The 18,189-nt window shown below is 42.5% G+C and overlaps 1 protein-coding gene across 7 annotated transcripts in view; it reads right to left on the minus strand.

Moving 5' to 3' along the window:
• LOC106573623 (A-kinase anchor protein 13) overlaps positions 1 to 18,189 on the minus strand; it is a 177,382-nt gene that overhangs the window by 17,773 nt on the left and 141,420 nt on the right. For 6 of the 7 annotated variants that reach the window (XM_014148841.3, XM_014148845.3, XM_014148844.3 and 3 more), the window contains exons 11-18: positions 16,536 to 16,927; positions 12,884 to 12,940; positions 12,424 to 12,483; positions 9,890 to 10,049; positions 9,551 to 9,656; positions 5,594 to 5,621; positions 5,345 to 5,459; positions 1,991 to 2,147 (exon numbers count right to left, since the gene is read on the minus strand). In XM_014148841.3, the coding sequence (XP_014004316.3) occupies positions 1,991 to 2,147; positions 5,345 to 5,459; positions 5,594 to 5,621; positions 9,551 to 9,656; positions 9,890 to 10,049; positions 12,424 to 12,483; positions 12,884 to 12,940; positions 16,536 to 16,927 (1,075 nt within the window). The remainder of the gene's footprint in view (positions 1 to 1,990; positions 2,148 to 5,344; positions 5,460 to 5,593; positions 5,622 to 9,550; positions 9,657 to 9,889; positions 10,050 to 12,423; positions 12,484 to 12,883; positions 12,941 to 16,535; positions 16,928 to 18,189) is intronic. The other variant, XM_014148847.3, reaches the window with a different exon arrangement.

Genomic DNA, 18,189 nt, shown 5'->3' on the forward strand with positions numbered 1-18,189 from the left:
GTTAGCGGAGACTGTGCTATTGCTCTCTCCCAGCTGGAGGTTTTAAACAGTGAGCGGGGACTGTGCTATTGCTCTCTCCCAGCTGGAGGTTTTAAACAGTGAACGGGGACTGTGCTATTGCTCTCTCCCAGCTGGAGGTTTTAAACAGTTAGCGGAGACTGTGCTATTGCTCTCTCCCAGCTGGAGGTTTTAAACAGTGAGCGGGGACTGTGCTGTGCAACAGGGTGTGTGTCGATTTTTTTTTTTTTAAATGAGTCTGAGAGAACAGAGAGAGGAGCAGTGGTGTAAAGTACTTAAGTAAAAATACTTTAAAGTACTACTTTGGGGTATCTGTACTTTACTTCACTATACTTTTACTTCACTAAATTCCTAAAGAAAATAATGTACTTTTTACCCCATACATTTTCTCTGACTCCCGAAAGTAGTTGTTAAATTTTGAAAGGAAAATGGTTCAATTAACACACTTATCAAGAGAACATCCCTGGTCATCCCTACTGCCTCTGATCTGGCGGACTCACTAAACTATGTCTGTGTGTTGGAGTGTGCCCCTGGCTATCCGCCAATAAATAAAAATCATTAAATTGTGCTTAATATAAGGAATTTGAAATCGTTTATACTTCTACTTTTGATACTTAAGTACATTTTAGCAACTCCATTTACTTTTGATACTTAAGTATATATAAACCAAATACTTTACTCAAGTAGTATTTTACCTGGTGACTTTCATTTTTACTTGAGTCATTTTCTATTAAGGTATCTTTACTTTTACTCAAGTATGACAATTGAGTACTTTTTCCACCACTGGAGAGGAAGCAACTCTCCATTAGACACTACCCTCTATTAGTTAATACTTCAGAAAAACTCATTGACTCTCCACAAAGCCCTATTTTACTATTAGATAAGATAAGGATCAAAATCACCGATCAAGAAAAAATATGTTTTGAATAATTATGTCAATTGTCAAAATAAAGGGCTTGTTTCAAATTTAGGTCTTTGCTCGTCAAACCCTATGTGGGCCACAATTCTGTGAATCTGTATGACAAAAACGAAGTCACTTTTAGAAATGAGCAATGGAAGCCCCAATAGGGCTTACAGCACATCCTCTGCCAGTGGAAGAAAGAAAGAAAGAAAAAAGAGAGAGAGAGAGATAGCCGGGATGTAAGAGTAGAGCTGACATCTTCCAGCTGCGTCAGGGGCCAGGGGCAGGGTGATGCAACCCATTGAAACATTGAGGGGACTAACTGGACTGGCTGGGCCGAGGGCCACATCCCTCCCCTGTCCCTGGTTCCCTCTAACCACCCAACTCCTATTCACTGGGACAGACCCACCCAGTCCATCACGCTTCAGACAGACTGACAACAAACAAAATAGCTCTGAGAAAAAGTATTGGGAGTGGTCTACTCTGCTCTTCTAATGCATGCTGCTGGCCATACAGAGATGGTGGGAGGAATGAATATACTGCAGCGACATAGTTTCTATATACGTCCACTTCTGATGGCCCCAAAATAAACAACATTCTCTTTAGTTCTCTGCAGATAGACCCTCGAAATGTAGAATTTCCTGTGTCCTGCTTAATATGGAGCAGTTTCAGTAAAGTGACTAGACTGAATGAATAAACAGGAGGATAACCAGTCCACATTTTGTCACATTACTTGGAGCTAACGTAGGATGTTCCACCACCAGACATTACACAATGATAGAAAACACGGCTTGAGCCCCTAAAAACATACTGTAAAAGTACTGAATCTACTGACTTACGGAAACAGCATAGTTTCAATGGTAGAAATACACACAAAACAGGTCCAAAGCAGCACCAAGTGTAGGCCTATGTAATCACCATGTAAAGGAATAAGGGGTATTGAGGTGTGGTAAATGGCGCTAAAACTAGAGCAGTGGTCCCTTACCATGGAACAGAGTGACTTATTAACTCTGTGGAGTCTGGGATTCTCATAAACACTCTGATAAGATCATTACAGATTTGTTGTCTTACTGTTGCAGAGGAAGGATTCTTTAGTGATAATTGGTTTGTTGCATTGGTGGCAGGTTGCGGATGGGGCTGGGTTTACAGAGCTGAAGAGATGGCCGTTCAGGTTTTTTTTCTCCTTCTCCTTGGGGTCTTTATCCTTCCCCTGAGCCTTCTCTTTCTCCTGCAGAGAGTTAGAGACACAAAGGAAATACCATAAATTCTCTAAGTCAAAGCACTATGGCACTGTGTATGCTTTCCGTAGATAGTGTAAGCAATCAAGGTCTCACAAATAGATCTCACACTTCGATAGTACTTAGCCAAAGCCTAGAGATATGAGTCATTTGCGCAAAGATGTACAGAAGTTTGACAGCTATCAAAAACCCCTTCACAATATTTCCGTATTTTCTATCCAGAAGTCTCATTCACAAAAATAAACATAATTATGACAAAAGGTTACAGTATATCAATATAACAACAGACACAATACACTGGACTGACCGATAACACACTCTCAGGTTGACTGTACAGGTAGACACTCATTCATAATCAGTACAGGAAATGAAACAACCAATATCCTATGATTCTGACTCAAACTAAATGTGTTGCTAAAGCAATTCCTCCTGAAAAAGGGAAGAATGTGTATTTAGAGAAGAGTATCAGAGCCTGTTCCTTTCTGAGCAGTGAGCCGTGAGACAGGCAACAGGCGTTAGTCAACACAAAGAACCAATATCCCCTACCTCATCCTGTATTGTATCAGCCCTCAGATTCAGGGAGCGACCGTGTGCCAAGAAATGTCTACACAACATCACAGTGGCAGTCTGTCTGTCTGTCTGATACATTATTACAGTGACAGTCTGTCTGAACGCTGTTCTGTACGCTGGTCTGGAACAACAGGCAGACAGAATCTACAGATGGAACTCTGGCGTTCCCATGTTACCAGCCATCAGCCCAACAGAAGGAAGTGAGCTACCATGGATGTACCATGAGTGTCTGTGCTGACTGTTTTGCCGTCTCCGTTACACACCAGCCCCACTGAAACTTCGGGCCTATAATCTAGCTCACAGTCTCAGCAAACTATTGTAAAGTATGTACAGGGCATTCAGAAAGTATTCAGACCCATTCCCTTTTGTCACGTTACAGCATTATTCTAAAATGCAATAAATTCATGTTTTTCCTCATCAATCTACACACAATACCCCATAATGACAAAGTGAAAACAGGTTGAGAAATGTTTGATAATTTATTAAAAATAAAAAAAACAGAAATACCTTATTTACATAAATATTCACACCCTTTGCTATTAGACTCGTTTCCATTGATCATCCTTGAGATGTTTCTACAACTTGATTGGACTCCACCTGTGGTAAATTCAATTGGTTGTACATGATTTGGAAAGGCACACCTGTCTATATAAGGTCCCAAAGATGACAGTGCATGTCAGAGCAAAAATCAAGCCATGAGGTCGAAGGAATTGTCCGTAGAGCTCCGAGACAGGATTGTTTCGAGGCAATATCTGAGGAAGGGTACCAAAACATTTCTGCAGCATTGAAGGTCCTCAAGAACACAATGGCCTCTATCATTCTTCAATCGAAGAAGTTTGGAACCATCAAGACTCTTCATAGAGCTCCTGCCCGGCCAAACTGAGCAATCAGGGGAGAAGGGCCTTGGTCAGGGATGTGACCAAGAACCTGATGGTCCCTCTGACAGAGCTATAGAGTTCTTCTGTGGAGATGGGAGAACATTCCAGAAGGACAACCAAGATTCTCTGGTCTGATGAAGCCAAAATTGAACTCTTTGGCCTAGAGGAAACCTGGCACCATCCCTACAGTGAAACATAGTGGTGGCAGCATCATGCTGTGGGGATGTTTTTCAGCGGCAGGGACTGGGAGACTAGTCAGGATCGAGCAAAGATGAACGGAGCAAAGTACAGAGTGAAAACCTGCCCCAGATCTCTAAGGACCTCATTCTGGGGTCAAGGTTAACCTTCCAACAGGACAATGACCCTAAGCACACAGCCAAGACAACGCAGGATTGGCTTTGGGACAAGTCTCTGGATGTCCTTGAGTGGCCCAGCCAGAGCCCGGACTTGAACCCGATCAAACATCTCTGGAGAGACCTGACAGAGCTTGAGAGGATCTGTGGAGAACAATGTAAGAAACTCCCCAAACACAGGTGTGCCAAGCTTGTAGCGTCAAACACAAGACTCTAGGCTATAATCGCTGCCAAAGGTGGTTCAACAAAGTACTGAGTAAAGGGTCTGAATACTTATGTATATGTGATATTTCAGTTTATTTTTTTATAAATTAGCAAAAATGTCTAAAAACCTGTTTTTGCTTTGTCATGAAGGGGTATTGTGTGTAGATTGATGAGGGAAAAAACAATTTAATACATTTAAGAATAAGGCTTTAACAAAATGTGGAAAAAGTCAAGGGGTCTGAATACTTTCCGAATGCACTGTACAAGGTACATACTTTCAAACCCCATATTGGAAGCTATACAAACATTGGACATTTTTCTCGGTCTGTATGCATGTGTTATGGATTGAGTAGCATTTTTGATGATAAGCATGTTCTTCTATGTAATAACTAGGCCTGCTAAAAAATACATAGAAAGATATTGTTTTGGATACAACACAGGGAAATCAAATCACATGAGAACTGTGTTGATGCATGGTCTGGGCATTACTGTTATTTCCCTTAATGTTATCAGGAAGTCTAATGTTATTAGGTCTGAAAGAATTGTGGTTTGTTTTCGTAGCAGCAGTGATGCCATACAGACGTCTGTTTGAGACAAACCACAGCATGCCTCTGTTTCCTGTTTGGCTTCCCTACTGCGTGCAGACTAGGCGCCTCGCTCTGCTTCTCACAACTCACAGACTCACAGCCAGATACACTTACCCAGCAGATATATACTGTATACTCCCTCACAGTCATTTACAATCTGATTATGACACCTAGAACACAGATAAGCGCCAGGGAAAAGTATCTTATTCCGGAAACGACAGTTTTGAGATTGCAATATGTGTATTAGCCTGCACACAGCTATTAGCCTGGACATAAATTATAACCTGAAAACTTGTACCCAACAAGCTATAATGAGAAACCTTTAGACACGTGATAATCCATTGGATTCAACACCAATACAGACAATAGCGCTAGGGTCAGACTGAAAAGGTAGTGTACTACTGGAGCTTCTTAAATTCAATTAACTTCAATACAACTTTATTTATCCCCTGAGGGGCAATTCTGAGCCAGGCCCTATGCCGGTTATTTCATTGTTAGTCTACACCTGTTGTTGTTTACAAAGCATGTGACCAATAAAATGTGATTTGCTCCACTAGTGCAGGAGGAGGAAGAGAGGCTGAATGGACAGACTCACCTTGTTCTTCTTAGTACTCATCTTGCTCTTGAGGTAACTGAAGGTGCGGCTGACTTTGGTCCCCTGTCTCCCCTCAGAGTCGCTCCGCAGTGGCCCCGGGTCCTCCTCAGAGATGCTGGATGAAAAAGAGTAGGAGAACCAGAGAGACAAACTCAGTATACTGCCATTCAGACTGCCAGATACTACCCTGCTGGAGAAATAGCCTTTAAGAACACACCCATATAAAACGGGACAAGGTTTCTGTCTTACCTGTGCTCTAGTGATGCCGATCCCATTCCTACAGCAGAAATAGAGAGAGGAGGTGATGAGCTGGATCAATGGAACAGCAGAATGTGTCATTTATTTATTTACATTTGTATTGGTACACCAGATAGGTGCAGTGAAATGTGGTGTTTTACAGGGTTAGCCATAGCAGTGCGGCACGCCTGGAGCAAATTAGGGTTAAGTGCCTTGGTCAAGGACACATCTACAGATTTTTCACCTTGTCGGCTCAGGTATTTGAACCAGCAACCTTTCGGTTACTGGCCCACACTCTACGTGCTAGGCTACCTGCCACCTTAAATGGGACAGGGAGTTGTAAATGTAGTTAGAATAATATAAATATGATCAAAATATAGCTGTACATTTATATACAATATGAGCAATGAAAGCATGTTGAAACAACAGAGATTACAGAGTGGAATCCCCCCCCCAAAAAAAATACATGTACTTTTATCAGTATTTTGGTTCAGTACAAGCATACATTACATAACCATTACAATACATTTCCAAGCAGAGGTGATATCACTTAACACGTAGTAGTACCAATATCCAATAGAACCAGGTTAAAACCTGTTGTGGATAGGGGGCAGTATTTTCATGGCTGGATAAAAAAACGAGAATATGCATATCATTAGTAGATTTGGATAGAAAACACTAAAGTTTCTAAAACTGTTTGAATGGTGTCTGTGAGTATAACAGAACTCATATGGCAGGCAAAAACCTGAGAAGATTCCAAGCAGGAAGTGGCCTGTCTGACAATTTGTAGTCCTTCTGTTGCATCTCTATCGAAATTACAGTATCTGAGCTGTTACGTGACACTTTCTAAGGCTTCCATTGGCTCTCTAAAGCCTTCAGAAACCGGATTGACGCGTCTCCTGTCTCTGGGCAGATAACAACAGCACAGTTTGACAGTGGACTGCCTGGTGACAGAGAGACTGGAGATGCGCATTCACGAGACCTCGCCATTTTTTTATTTTCCTCTTTGAATGAATACAACATTGTCCGGTTGGAATATTATCGCTATTTTACAAGAAAAATAGCATAAAAATTGATTTTAAACAGCGTTTGACATGCTTCTAAGTACGGTAATGGAACATTTTGAATTTTTTTGTCACGAAATGCGCTCACGCGTTACCCTTTGGATAGTGACCTGAACGCACGAACAAAACTGAGGTATTTGGATATAACTATGGATTATTTTGAACAAAAACAACATTTGTTGTTGAAGTAGAAGTCCTGGGAGTGCATTCTGACGAAGAACAGCAAAGGTAATACAATTTTTCTAATAGTAATTCTGAGTTTAGTGAGCCCCGAAGTTGGCGGGTGACTGAATAGCTAGCCTGTGATGGCTGAGCTATGTACTCAGAATATTGCAAAATGTGCTTTCGCCGAAAAGCTATTTTAAAATCTGACATAGCGATTGCATAAAGGAGTTCTGTATCTATAATTCTTAAAATAATTGTTATGTATTTTGTCAACGTTTATGATGAGTAATTTAGTAAATTCACCGGAATTTTTCGGTGGGAATGCTAGTTCTGAACATCACATGCTAATGTAAAAAGCAGTTTTTTGATATAAATATGAACTTGATTGAACAAAACATGCATGTATTGTATAACATAATGTCCTAGGAGTGTCATCTGATGAAGATCATCAAAGGTTAGTGCTGCATTTAGCTGTGGTTTGGGTTTTTGTGACATATATGCTTGCTTTGAAAATGGCTGTGTGATTATTTTTGGCTGGGTACTCTCCTGACATAATCTAATGTTTTGCTTTCGCTGTAAAGTCTTTTTAAAATCGAACAATGTGGTTGGATTAACGAGAGTCTTATCTTTCAAATGGTGTAAAACAGTCATATGTTTGAGAAATTGAAGTTATAGCATTTTAAAGTTTTTTGTATTTCGCGCCACGCTCTACCATTGGATATTGGTGAGGCGTTCCGCTAGCGGAACGTCTGTCCATGTGGAATTGCACACTGGGTCATTTGGTTAAGGACATGGCCAATTAACAACAAGACCAACAAATACATACACCAAGGAATGTGACGATTATGCAGCATACATGTACAGTAGTAGTCAAGGGTGGCCAATAATAAAGACATTTACTGAGGGCCAGACACAGCACTGAAACGCAGCCTCAGAACTACCACAAAGCTCAATAAGACACACATACCACGACAAACACAGAGACATTTTCACAACAAACAAAAAAACTGCCAGGCAAAATCTCTCACAGCTCTTAAGCTGTAGATATGACACACTAGAGCAGCGAAAGCCCTTTGAAACGTCATCCTCCAGCAACGGCCCAGACAGGGATTTTCTTCCTATCGTTCTCTCCAAAATAATATACAAGGCTCAAAGGAGTGTGAAAGCAGCAGTGAAATGTTCCTATCCTTCGTAGCAGCTGTCAAGCCCAACAGGAACACTTTGAAATGTGTTTATGTGGATTCCAAAGAATGGAGGCTAGGGGGAATAAATAGAACTGATGGAGGAAAGAGAGGGGAGAAATGTGTGTAAAACTCACAGGAGAGACATAATAGGAATGCCAGCCATGTCAAATACAATAGAAAAAGGGCTACTTTGAAAAGGGGCTACTATGCTAACAGAAAGCTGATTATTTGATCTCAGTTAGATACCAATAGTGGGAAATAGATTCTGGGTTTATATGCGTCTCCAGCAGATATAACATACGGCTGACTGGACTGCAAAGGGCTTTCACTCTGCTACAGCGTCCCTACTCTTTTAAAAAATCTGCACGAGTCTGCTGTTCTTGCATGGGTTTCAGCAATGTAGATATAGTTCAGAAATATAGGGCTCTTAAAAGGACAAAAGAGTTAACTGTTCATGAACATTTATGAAATATGTGAACATCTTGGCAGGTTTGACATCCTTTCATAATTTTTTCAGTCATTTTCATGGCAGCCAAGGTTTTCGAAACTGATCAAATAGTTGAATTTGCTTGAAACTTCACATAAACAGAACAGCAAACAGTGCATATTAGATCACCTGTTGAGATTTGCATTAGTGACTAGAGGCGATTTAAGCCTATGTAAGTAATTTTCTTTTTTAGAAACAATGACTTCTACTGATTGATATTTTAGCAAACCAAATTATTTGCCTGAATTGATTTAAAAGAGTTGATTTAGAGAGGTAACGTCTTTTAGTGACACGGGTTGACCTAGAGGCACACTACACAGGAAGCAGCCAGGGGCTAAGGGGCCACTCAGGGCATTCTGGGAACTGTAGAACTTACTCACTACCTCCTCCTCATCACTGGAGGAAGTGCCAATAGAAAATAATGTTCTAGATTTTGGGAAGGTCGGAGAGATGCTGAAAGAGAAGGAGATGCGCTACTTTGGTCGAGTCCGTCCATTGGCTATCCAGTTCAAGGGTACAACAAATATCAAATCACACGTTAAATTAGCACAAGAACCTGGGCCGTCCCTCATTCCCTTCCAAGTGATCAAATGAGTGAACCCTACACAAAGGGACAGGGAAACCAGAGAAGGGAGAAATAACAACCCCAGTGATAGTGAGGAGAAGATCTAACAGTAGCCCCTGTTAGCCCCAGAGGAGATTGGGATTGAGAGAGTTAACAAACCACCTGATACCTGTCTGGGAAACACAGCAGAGGGACAGAGAGACAATTGACCTGTAGGACGAGGTTGGAAACAGCAGGTGACAGGAGACTTGATTGTTGGATAGATAGAGGCATGGGCCTGAATCCACAAAGCATTTCAGAGTAGGAGTGCTGATCTAGGATCTGTCCATATAATCTTATTCATAATGATCTAAAAGGCTAAACTGATCCTAGATCAGCACTCCTATTCTGAGACGCTTTGTGGGTACAGGCCCTGGCCTTGTGTACCACCATGTTACCACAGAGAGAGAGAGAGAAGGATGTAGAGGGTAACCCAGAGAGAGAGAGTGTAAAAGTGACCCTCACCCTCCAGGTCTCTGTGACTGATGGCCAGCATGGACACCGACTTGGTGAGTGCTTGGTGAGGAATGGAGGGACAGCTGTGTCTCACAGGCAGAACTCTTCCTGATTTCTGAAATAAAGGAGAAAGAGAGAGAGAGAGAGAGAGAGAGAGAGAGAGAGATATCAGTGAGCTGTCTGGGTGAAAATAAAACATGAATTACACTACTGTGCATAGAGAGAACAAGTCTACATGGGATGGTATGAAGATTCATTGATTCAGTGCAAGTGCAAGTCATTGTGCAAGCAAAACACAGGACCTCTATGGTAAAGATACGTCTGGACAGTATAGTGTGTGAGGGTTACCTGGCTGTCGAGGCTGCTGTAGTCTCCCAGGTCTGACTCCTGCTCCTCTGTTAGGGACAGAAGCGAGCCCCTCTCCTCACTGTCCAGACGCGCAACAGTTCCCACACCAGAGGAGATCTTCCCAGCATCCTCCTCTCCAGCCAGACCCTCCAAACTGTAACTGCAGACACAACAATACCATGTTAGTGAAAGAACACTCCACTGGTGTTTCTGGTGATAGATGTAGTAATTGGTTTAGGGACAGTAGATACAAACACCCTGTGAGATCTTTAAACCCTTGGTAGGAAGTGAACCCACACCCAGCAGATCTTCATGCTCCGGAAAGGATGACACAATCAGTTATTTCAAAACTGACACCACACAAGTGGAGTGCACAAGTGCATACACATATTCACAGTTAAAGGAAAAATCCACTCCAAAACAATATATATATATATTTTTTAATTAGTCCACTGTTGATACAGTCCCAAAATGTTTTGCATGTCAGCATTTACGTTTTGAAGATATTCGATTTTCAAGAAGCAAAGTGTCACTTGCCACATCATGATGATGAGGGGTTTGGCACATCTTGAAAGTCTAATATCTTGAAAACTTGACTGTCGACATACAAAACATTTGGGACTGTTTTAAAAGTGGACTAATGAAAAAAATACCTAAATATATTTTTTGAGTGGATTTGTCCTTTAACTAGATCCCTGCAGTAGAGCAGTGAGGTGATGATGAGATACAGAAAAGAGGAAAAGCATGTATAGCCAAATGAAATACATATGAACACCAGCACAAACAGGAAGGAACACATACATGTAAACCTAAACACAAATGTAAGGGGGAAATAACTGAAGTAAAATAAACATAAAAATACAATTCCCCAAGCTTCAAATCAGAAAAAACAACCTAGTTAACTTGATTAAAAAGTGTAGCATGTTAAATAATAGGCGACAAATAAACTCCATTGAGACCATACTTATGTAATTTATGAATGCATAAGAAATCAGCATTCAGTATTAGAATACAACAGACCTATTATCTCGTTCTAGCTGTGTGTCAATTCAACCTCTCACTGAAGCTGTAAGTCTGGCTAAGCGAGATGAACTGAACTAAAACCATAACTCACCTGTCTGGCTCACTGATGATGATGATTATATTAGTCATTCTAATCTTTGCAATAGTTAACCAGCAGTGTAGCAGTATAATACTATTGTTCTAAAGATGCTTGATGCTTCCTCTCTAAATTCTAGCTTCCTTGTCTCAGAGAGAGAGAGAGAGAGAGAGAGACAGAGAGAGAGGGGAAGAAGATAAGTGACTGTGCATCGCTGAGGTCGACCACAACTGACCAACAAGGTGAATAAGACAAAGAGAGAGAAACAGCAGCAGTGACAAAGCACACACCAAGCCAGAGACACACCAAGCCAGAGACACACCAAGCCAGAGACACACCTAGCCAGAGACACACCTAGCCAGAGACACACCAAGCCAGAGACACACCAAGCCAGAGACACACCTAGCCAGAGACACATCTAGCCAGAGACACACCAAGCCAGAGACACACCAAGCCAGAGACACACCTAGCCAGAGACACACCAAGCCAGAGACACACCTAGCCAGAGACACACCAAGCCAGAGACACACCAAGCCAGAGACACACCTAGCCAGAGACACATCTAGCCAGAGACACACCAAGCCAGAGACACACCAAGCCAGAGACACACCTAGCCAGAGACACACCAAGCCACAGACACACCAAGCCAGAGACACACCAAGCCAGAGACACACCAAGCCAGAGACACACCTAGCCAGAGACACACCAAGCCAGAGACACACCAAGCCAGAGACACACCTAGCCAGAGACACACCAAGCCAGAGACACACCAAGCCAGAGACACACCTAGCCAGAGACACACCTAGCCAGAGACACACCTAGCCAGAGACACACCTAGCCAGAGACACACCAAGCCAGAGACACACCAAGCCAGAGACACACCTAGCCAGAGACACACCAAGCCAGAGACACACCAAGCCAGAGACACACCTAGCCAGAGACACACCTAGCCAGAGACACACCAAGCCAGAGACACACCTAGCCAGAGACATACCTAGCCAGAGACACACCAAGCCAGAGACACACCAAGCCAGAGACACACCAAGCCAGAGACACACCTAGCCAGAGACACACCTAGCCAGAGACACACCAAGCCAGAGACACACCTAGCCAGAGACACACCTAGCCAGAGACACACCTAGCCAGAGACACACCAAGCCAGAGACACACCTAGCCAGAGACACACCAAGCCACAGACACACCAAGCCAGAGACACACCAAGCCAGAGACACACCAAGCCAGAGACACACCAAGCCAGAGACACACCAAGCCAGAGACACACCAAGCCAGAGACACACCTAGCCAGAGACACACCAAGCCAGAGACACACCAAGCCAGATACAGACATGCACAGAGCAGAGAACATGTAGAGGCTTCTTTCATATTGTTTGTGTGTTTGTCCTCTTAAGCTATTAGTTGACACGTGATGGCATACCTTCTGCTATCAATCTGTTCCGGGTGGGGAGGGGGGACGTTGGAGGGACACCAGCTCATACTGACAGGGAGAAGACAGGGAGGGAGAGGGATGGAAAGGGACAGGAGAGGAGAGACAGACAGACAGGAGCAGAAGGGAAAGGGTGACGTTATTTCAGGGTGAGATGTGATGGTCAAAGGTAAAAGTGGTGGGTTAATGGAGAAGGTTTTTTTCCATTGATGTGACTTGATACATATTATATTGGAGAGAAATAAAGTTTTCACTGTCTTCATTCTTCATATGTTTTAGAAATGATTTTTCCATAGCATAAGGCACATAAAATACAATTTGATTTGATTAGGGAGTGCTCAATATAGGTAGCAATACATTTTACATTTTCTTCCCGTAATTAAAAAACAGCTTGGCAGTGACACATCAGAGAGAGTCAGAATGGAAACATTGAGGAATAACTGTGTGGTACCTTCTCCTATGAAATGTTGGCTTTCGAGGCTTCCCTTCCCCTTGACCTTGCAATAAACTGAAAAGAGATGGGGAGATGAGCAGATGACAGAAAAGATGGGATGAACAGAGAGAGATGAGAGCACTGACAGTACAGTACATGATCAAATGGGTGATAATGAATAAGAAGGAAAATGGTGGCAATAAAAGTCACAGTGCTTAACCTTTGACCTGGACCAGGCCTTTCCCACAAAGTCCACTGACACAGAGGTGCCTCCAGGAGTATCTAACTGTACTGTATAAGGCCCCCTGAGGGACAACCATGGATTAAATACACACAGAGACAAATATCTACATACACATGCGCTCACACACACAAACAGTAGCCCACTGACACACAAACACAAAGTGTTTGAACTTGAGGCCGTATGAGGACCAGTCCTCTTAAAGCAAGACTCTGTCCTAGTCTCATCCCTGCAGACTGCACTTCCCAGGGTACTACTGTCTCAAGTGACTCCCCAATAGATATCATCATACTGAGGACAAGTCAGGATACTGTAGGAGTTGGAGGCTTATGGTTCACACTAGAGGTCGGCCGATTAATTGGAATGGCCGGTTAATTATGGCCGATTTAAAGTTTTCATAACAATCGGTAATTGGTATTTTTGGCCACCAAATACATTTTTTACCCAAATTTTTTTTTACACCTTTATTTAACTAGGCAAGTCAGATTAAGAACACATTCTTATTTTCAATGACGGCCTAGGAACGGGGGTTAACTGCCTTGTTCAGGGGGGATTCGGGGATTCGTTTTTGCAACCTTCTGGTTACTAGTCCAACGCTCTAACCACCTGCCTTACATTGCACTCCACGAGGAGCCTGCATGGCAGGCTGACTACCTGTTATGCGAGGGCAGCAAGAAGCCAAGGTAAGTTGCTAGCTAGCATTAAACTTATCTTCCAAAAAATTATCAATCTTATGATAATCACTAGTTAACTACACATGGTTGATGATATTACTAGTTTATCTAACGTGTCCTGCATTGCATATAATCAATGCGGTGCCTGTTAATTTCTCATCGAATCACAGCCTACTTCGACAAACGGGTGATGATTTAACCTGTTGGGGCTAGGGGGCAGTATTTTCACAGCCGGATAAAAAACGTACCCGATTTAAACTGGTTACTACTCCTGCCCAGTAACTAGAATATGCATATAATTATTGGCTTTGGATAGAAAACACCCTAAAGTTTCTAAAACTGTTTGAATGGTGTCTGTGAGTATAACAGAACTCATATGGCAGGCCAAAACCTGAGAAGATTCCATGCAGGAAGTGGCCTGTCTGACAAGTTGTGTTTCATCTTGGCTCTTTTTATTGAAGACTGAGGATCTTTGCTATAACGTGACACTTCCTACAGCTCCCATAGGCTCTCAGAGCCCGGGAAAAAGCTGAACGATATCGAGGCAGCCTCTGGCTGAAACACTTTATCGCGTTTGGCAAGTGGCCGATCAGAGTACTATGGGCTTAGGCGCGTGCCCGAGTCGACCCCATGCTTTATTTTCTTTCGTCTGTTTACCTAAACGCAGATTCCCGGTCGGAATATTATCGCTTTTTTATGAGAAAAATGGCATAAAAATTTATTTTAAACAGCGTTACATGCTTCGAAGTACGGTAATGGAATATTTAGAAATGTTTTGTCACGAATTGCGTCATGCTCGTCACCCTTATTTACCCTTTCGGATAGTGTCTTGAACGCACAAACAAAACGCCGCTATTTGGATATAACTATGGATTATTTTGAACCAAACCAACATTTGTTATTGAAGTAGAAGTCCTGGGAGTGCATTCTGACGAAGACAGCAAAGGTAATAACATTTTTCTTATATTAAATCTGACTTTGGTGAGTGCTAAACTTGCTGGGTGTCTAAATAGCTAGCCCTGTGATGCCGGGCTATCTACTGAGAATATTGTAAAATGTGCTTTCACCGAAAAGCTATTTTAAAATCGGACATATCGAGTGCATAGAGGAGTTCTGTATCTATAATTCTTAAAATAATTGTTATGCTTTTTGTGAACGTTTATCGTGAGTAATTTAGTAAATTTAGTGTTCGGTGGGAATGCTAGGCACATGCTAGTCACATGCTAATGTAAAAAGCTGTTTTTTGATATAAATATGAACTTGATTGAACAAAACATGCATGTATTGTATAACATAATGTCCTAGGGTTGTCATCTGATGAAGATCATCAAAGGTTAGTGCTACATTTAGCTGTGGTTTGGGTTTATGTGACATTATATGCTAGCTTGAAAAATGGGTGTCTGATTATTTCTGGCTGGGTACTCTGCTGACATAATCTAATGTTTTGCTTTCGTTGTAAAGCCTTTTTGAAATCGCACAGTGTGGTTAGATTAACGAGAGTCTTGTCTTTAAAATGGTGTAAAATAGTCATATGTTTGAAAAATTGAAGTTTTTGCATTTTTGAGGAATTTGAATAACGCGCCACGGGATTACACTGGCTGTTGAGTAGGTGGGACGCAAGTGTCCCACCTAGCCCATAGAGGTTAACAAGCGCATTTGCGAAAAAAGCACTGTCGTTGCACCAATGTACCTAACCATAAACATCAATGCCTTTCTTTAAAATCAATACACAAGAGATGATAGTTTCCGGATTCGACCATATTAATGACCTAAGGCTCGTATTTCTGTGTGTTTATTATATTATAATTAATTCTATGATTTGATAGAGCAGTCTGACTGAGCGGTGGTAGGCACCAGCAGGCTCGTAAGCATTCATTCAAACAGCATTTTAGTGCGTTTTGCCAGCAGCTCTTCGCTGTACTTCAAGCATTGCGCTGTTTATGACTTCAAGCCTATCAACTCCCAAGATTAGGCTGGTGTAACCAATGTGAAATGGCTAGCTAGTTAGCGGGTGCGTGCTAATAGCGTTTCAAACGTCACTCGCTCTGAGACTTGGAATAGTTGTTCCCCTTGCTCTACATGGGTAACGCTGCTTCGAGGGTGGCTGTTGTCGATGTGTTCCTGGTTCGAGCCCAGGTAGGAGCGAGGAGAGGGACGGAAGCTATACTGTTACACTGGCAATAAGAACAGCCAATAGTCAAAGGTATATGAAATACAAATCGTATAGAGAGAAATAGTCCTATAATTCCTATAATAACTACAACCTAAAACTTCTTACCTGGAAATATTGAAGACTCATGTTAAAAGGAACCACCAGCTTTCATATGTTCCCATGTTCTAGGCAAGGCACTTAAACGTTAGCTTTCTTACATGGCACATATTGCACTTTTACTTTCTTCTCCAACACTTTGTTTTTGCATTATTTAAACCAAATTGAACATGTTTCATTATTTATTTGAGGCGAAATTGATTTTATTTATCTATTATATTAAGTTAAAATAAGTGTTCATTCAGTATTGTTGTAATTGTCATTATTGCAAATATATATATAAAAAAAATGGCCGATTAATCGGCATCGGCCTTTTTGGTCATCCAATAATCGGTATCGGCATTGAAAAATCATAATCGGCCGACCTCTAGTTCACACAGATTATGACTTTTCACCATCCATCCATAGCTATCCTTCCTGGGTATGTACCATAGGGTAGTGAGTGTGTTGAGTTAGAGGTCAGTGTGTGGGGTTAAGAGGACTCACCTGCGTTGGTTCATGTCTGTCTCTCCTGCAGGATTCTTCCCTGGGCCCCAGCTGTGCCGGCGGAACGGAGAGAGCGAGCGGATAGAGGAGCGCAGGATAGCGGAGCACACAGGCACCTCTGTCAGCTTGTCTTTCCTCTCGTCCTCCTCTGCCCCCCTCCCTGCCGTCTGCCAGGCGTCTCCGGCACTCCAACTGGCCCTAGTGCTCAACACCCCTGCCTTTGCCCCAGCCCAAGGAGGGCCCACTCTGCCCTGGGACGAGACACTGAGAGGACCCACACTGCCCTGGGAGCTGGCGCTGAGGGGACCCACACTGGCCACGTCGTCTATGGAGGAGAAGGACACCGACACACCACTGTTGCTTTCCCTTGGCCCAGTCACAGCCTCCTCTCCCTGGGGACAGAGGGGATACAGAAAGACCCTGTTACCCACTGCAGTCAAAGTCAACTGAATGGCATTGTGGAAGGATTTGGAATTGCACATTTCAGCTAACACATTTGGGTAAGGGGCACTACGTTTTACACCAAAAACAAAGCTAAAAACATAAATTATACTAAAGGTGTGAGAGCTAAATAAATCTGTATCTATTGTCGAAGTAGTCAGTTTTAACTTAATGTCCTGTCTTGTATGTCATTGAGGTTAGGCCTGATGACCGGTCTGAGCTGCCTTTAGTCTGAGCTTACTGCAGCCTTCAGTGTGGCGAGGGGAAAGGGCAAGGCAGTGAGAGAGAGACATGCTGCTGGGAGAGAGAGTTCTTTCCAGCCCTATAAAAGGTTACATAACAACAGAAACACACACACACACACCCTTTAGGGAGGCCGGCAGGCAGGCAGGCTGCAGATGATTTCCATTGGGACTGTATCATTAGTTTTCACATTGTCCAGTAGTGCCAGCACTGGGCGTGCGAGCGGGTGGTGAGCTAACGGACGGCCACTGTGGCTCAGAGCATAATCACGCAGGCCCCTTTATGAGGACCAGGCCATAGAATATCAGCTTCCAGAACAAATGAGTCACCCTTCCTGAGCTCATGCAGCAGAGCAGCAGTCAACCAGCTAGCACTGTCTACACAAACACACACCTATAGGCAAGGTTATTATATTAAATGAAAACTGAAACTAAAACAAAAACTAAAATTGGAAAAACTATTTAGTAAAGTGAAATTAAAATATTTGAAAAAAGAAAACTATACTGAAACTACTCTCTTTGACTGTAAAAATAACTAAAATAAAATAAAAACCATCATAAATTAAGTTACGTTTTTTTCTTCTACACTCTGGACAAAAATCTAAAAGGGGTTTTCAAGCTTTTTTGTAATGAGGTTTTTGAGCTTCTGAATCTGGCGGTAAATGCTGCCAGTAGATGCCGATGTTTCAAATAGGCGTAGCTTGTGCATCACTATCCTTATCTATCACTAGCTAACAGTCAAGAAATCTGAGGGCGAGTACAGGAAGTAACTGAGCCAATTTAGAACAGCTTGTGAAGTTGATGGAGCCGTTTGCAATCCAACCCAACCAACTTCAAACTGACAGCCATTCGCTGATTGATGTGGTGACTTTCCTTGAGGCACACTTGCAGTCAACTACTGTTGCAAAATAGTTGCCACAGGTCCTCCTGAAGTTACCGCGTGAGCTCTTCGCATGCAAACGGGATCCTCT

This window comes from Salmo salar, chromosome 16 (assembly GCF_965601325.2).
Source record: "Salmo salar chromosome 16, fSalSal1, whole genome shotgun sequence".
Classification (NCBI taxonomy): Eukaryota; Metazoa; Chordata; class Actinopteri; order Salmoniformes; family Salmonidae; genus Salmo; species Salmo salar.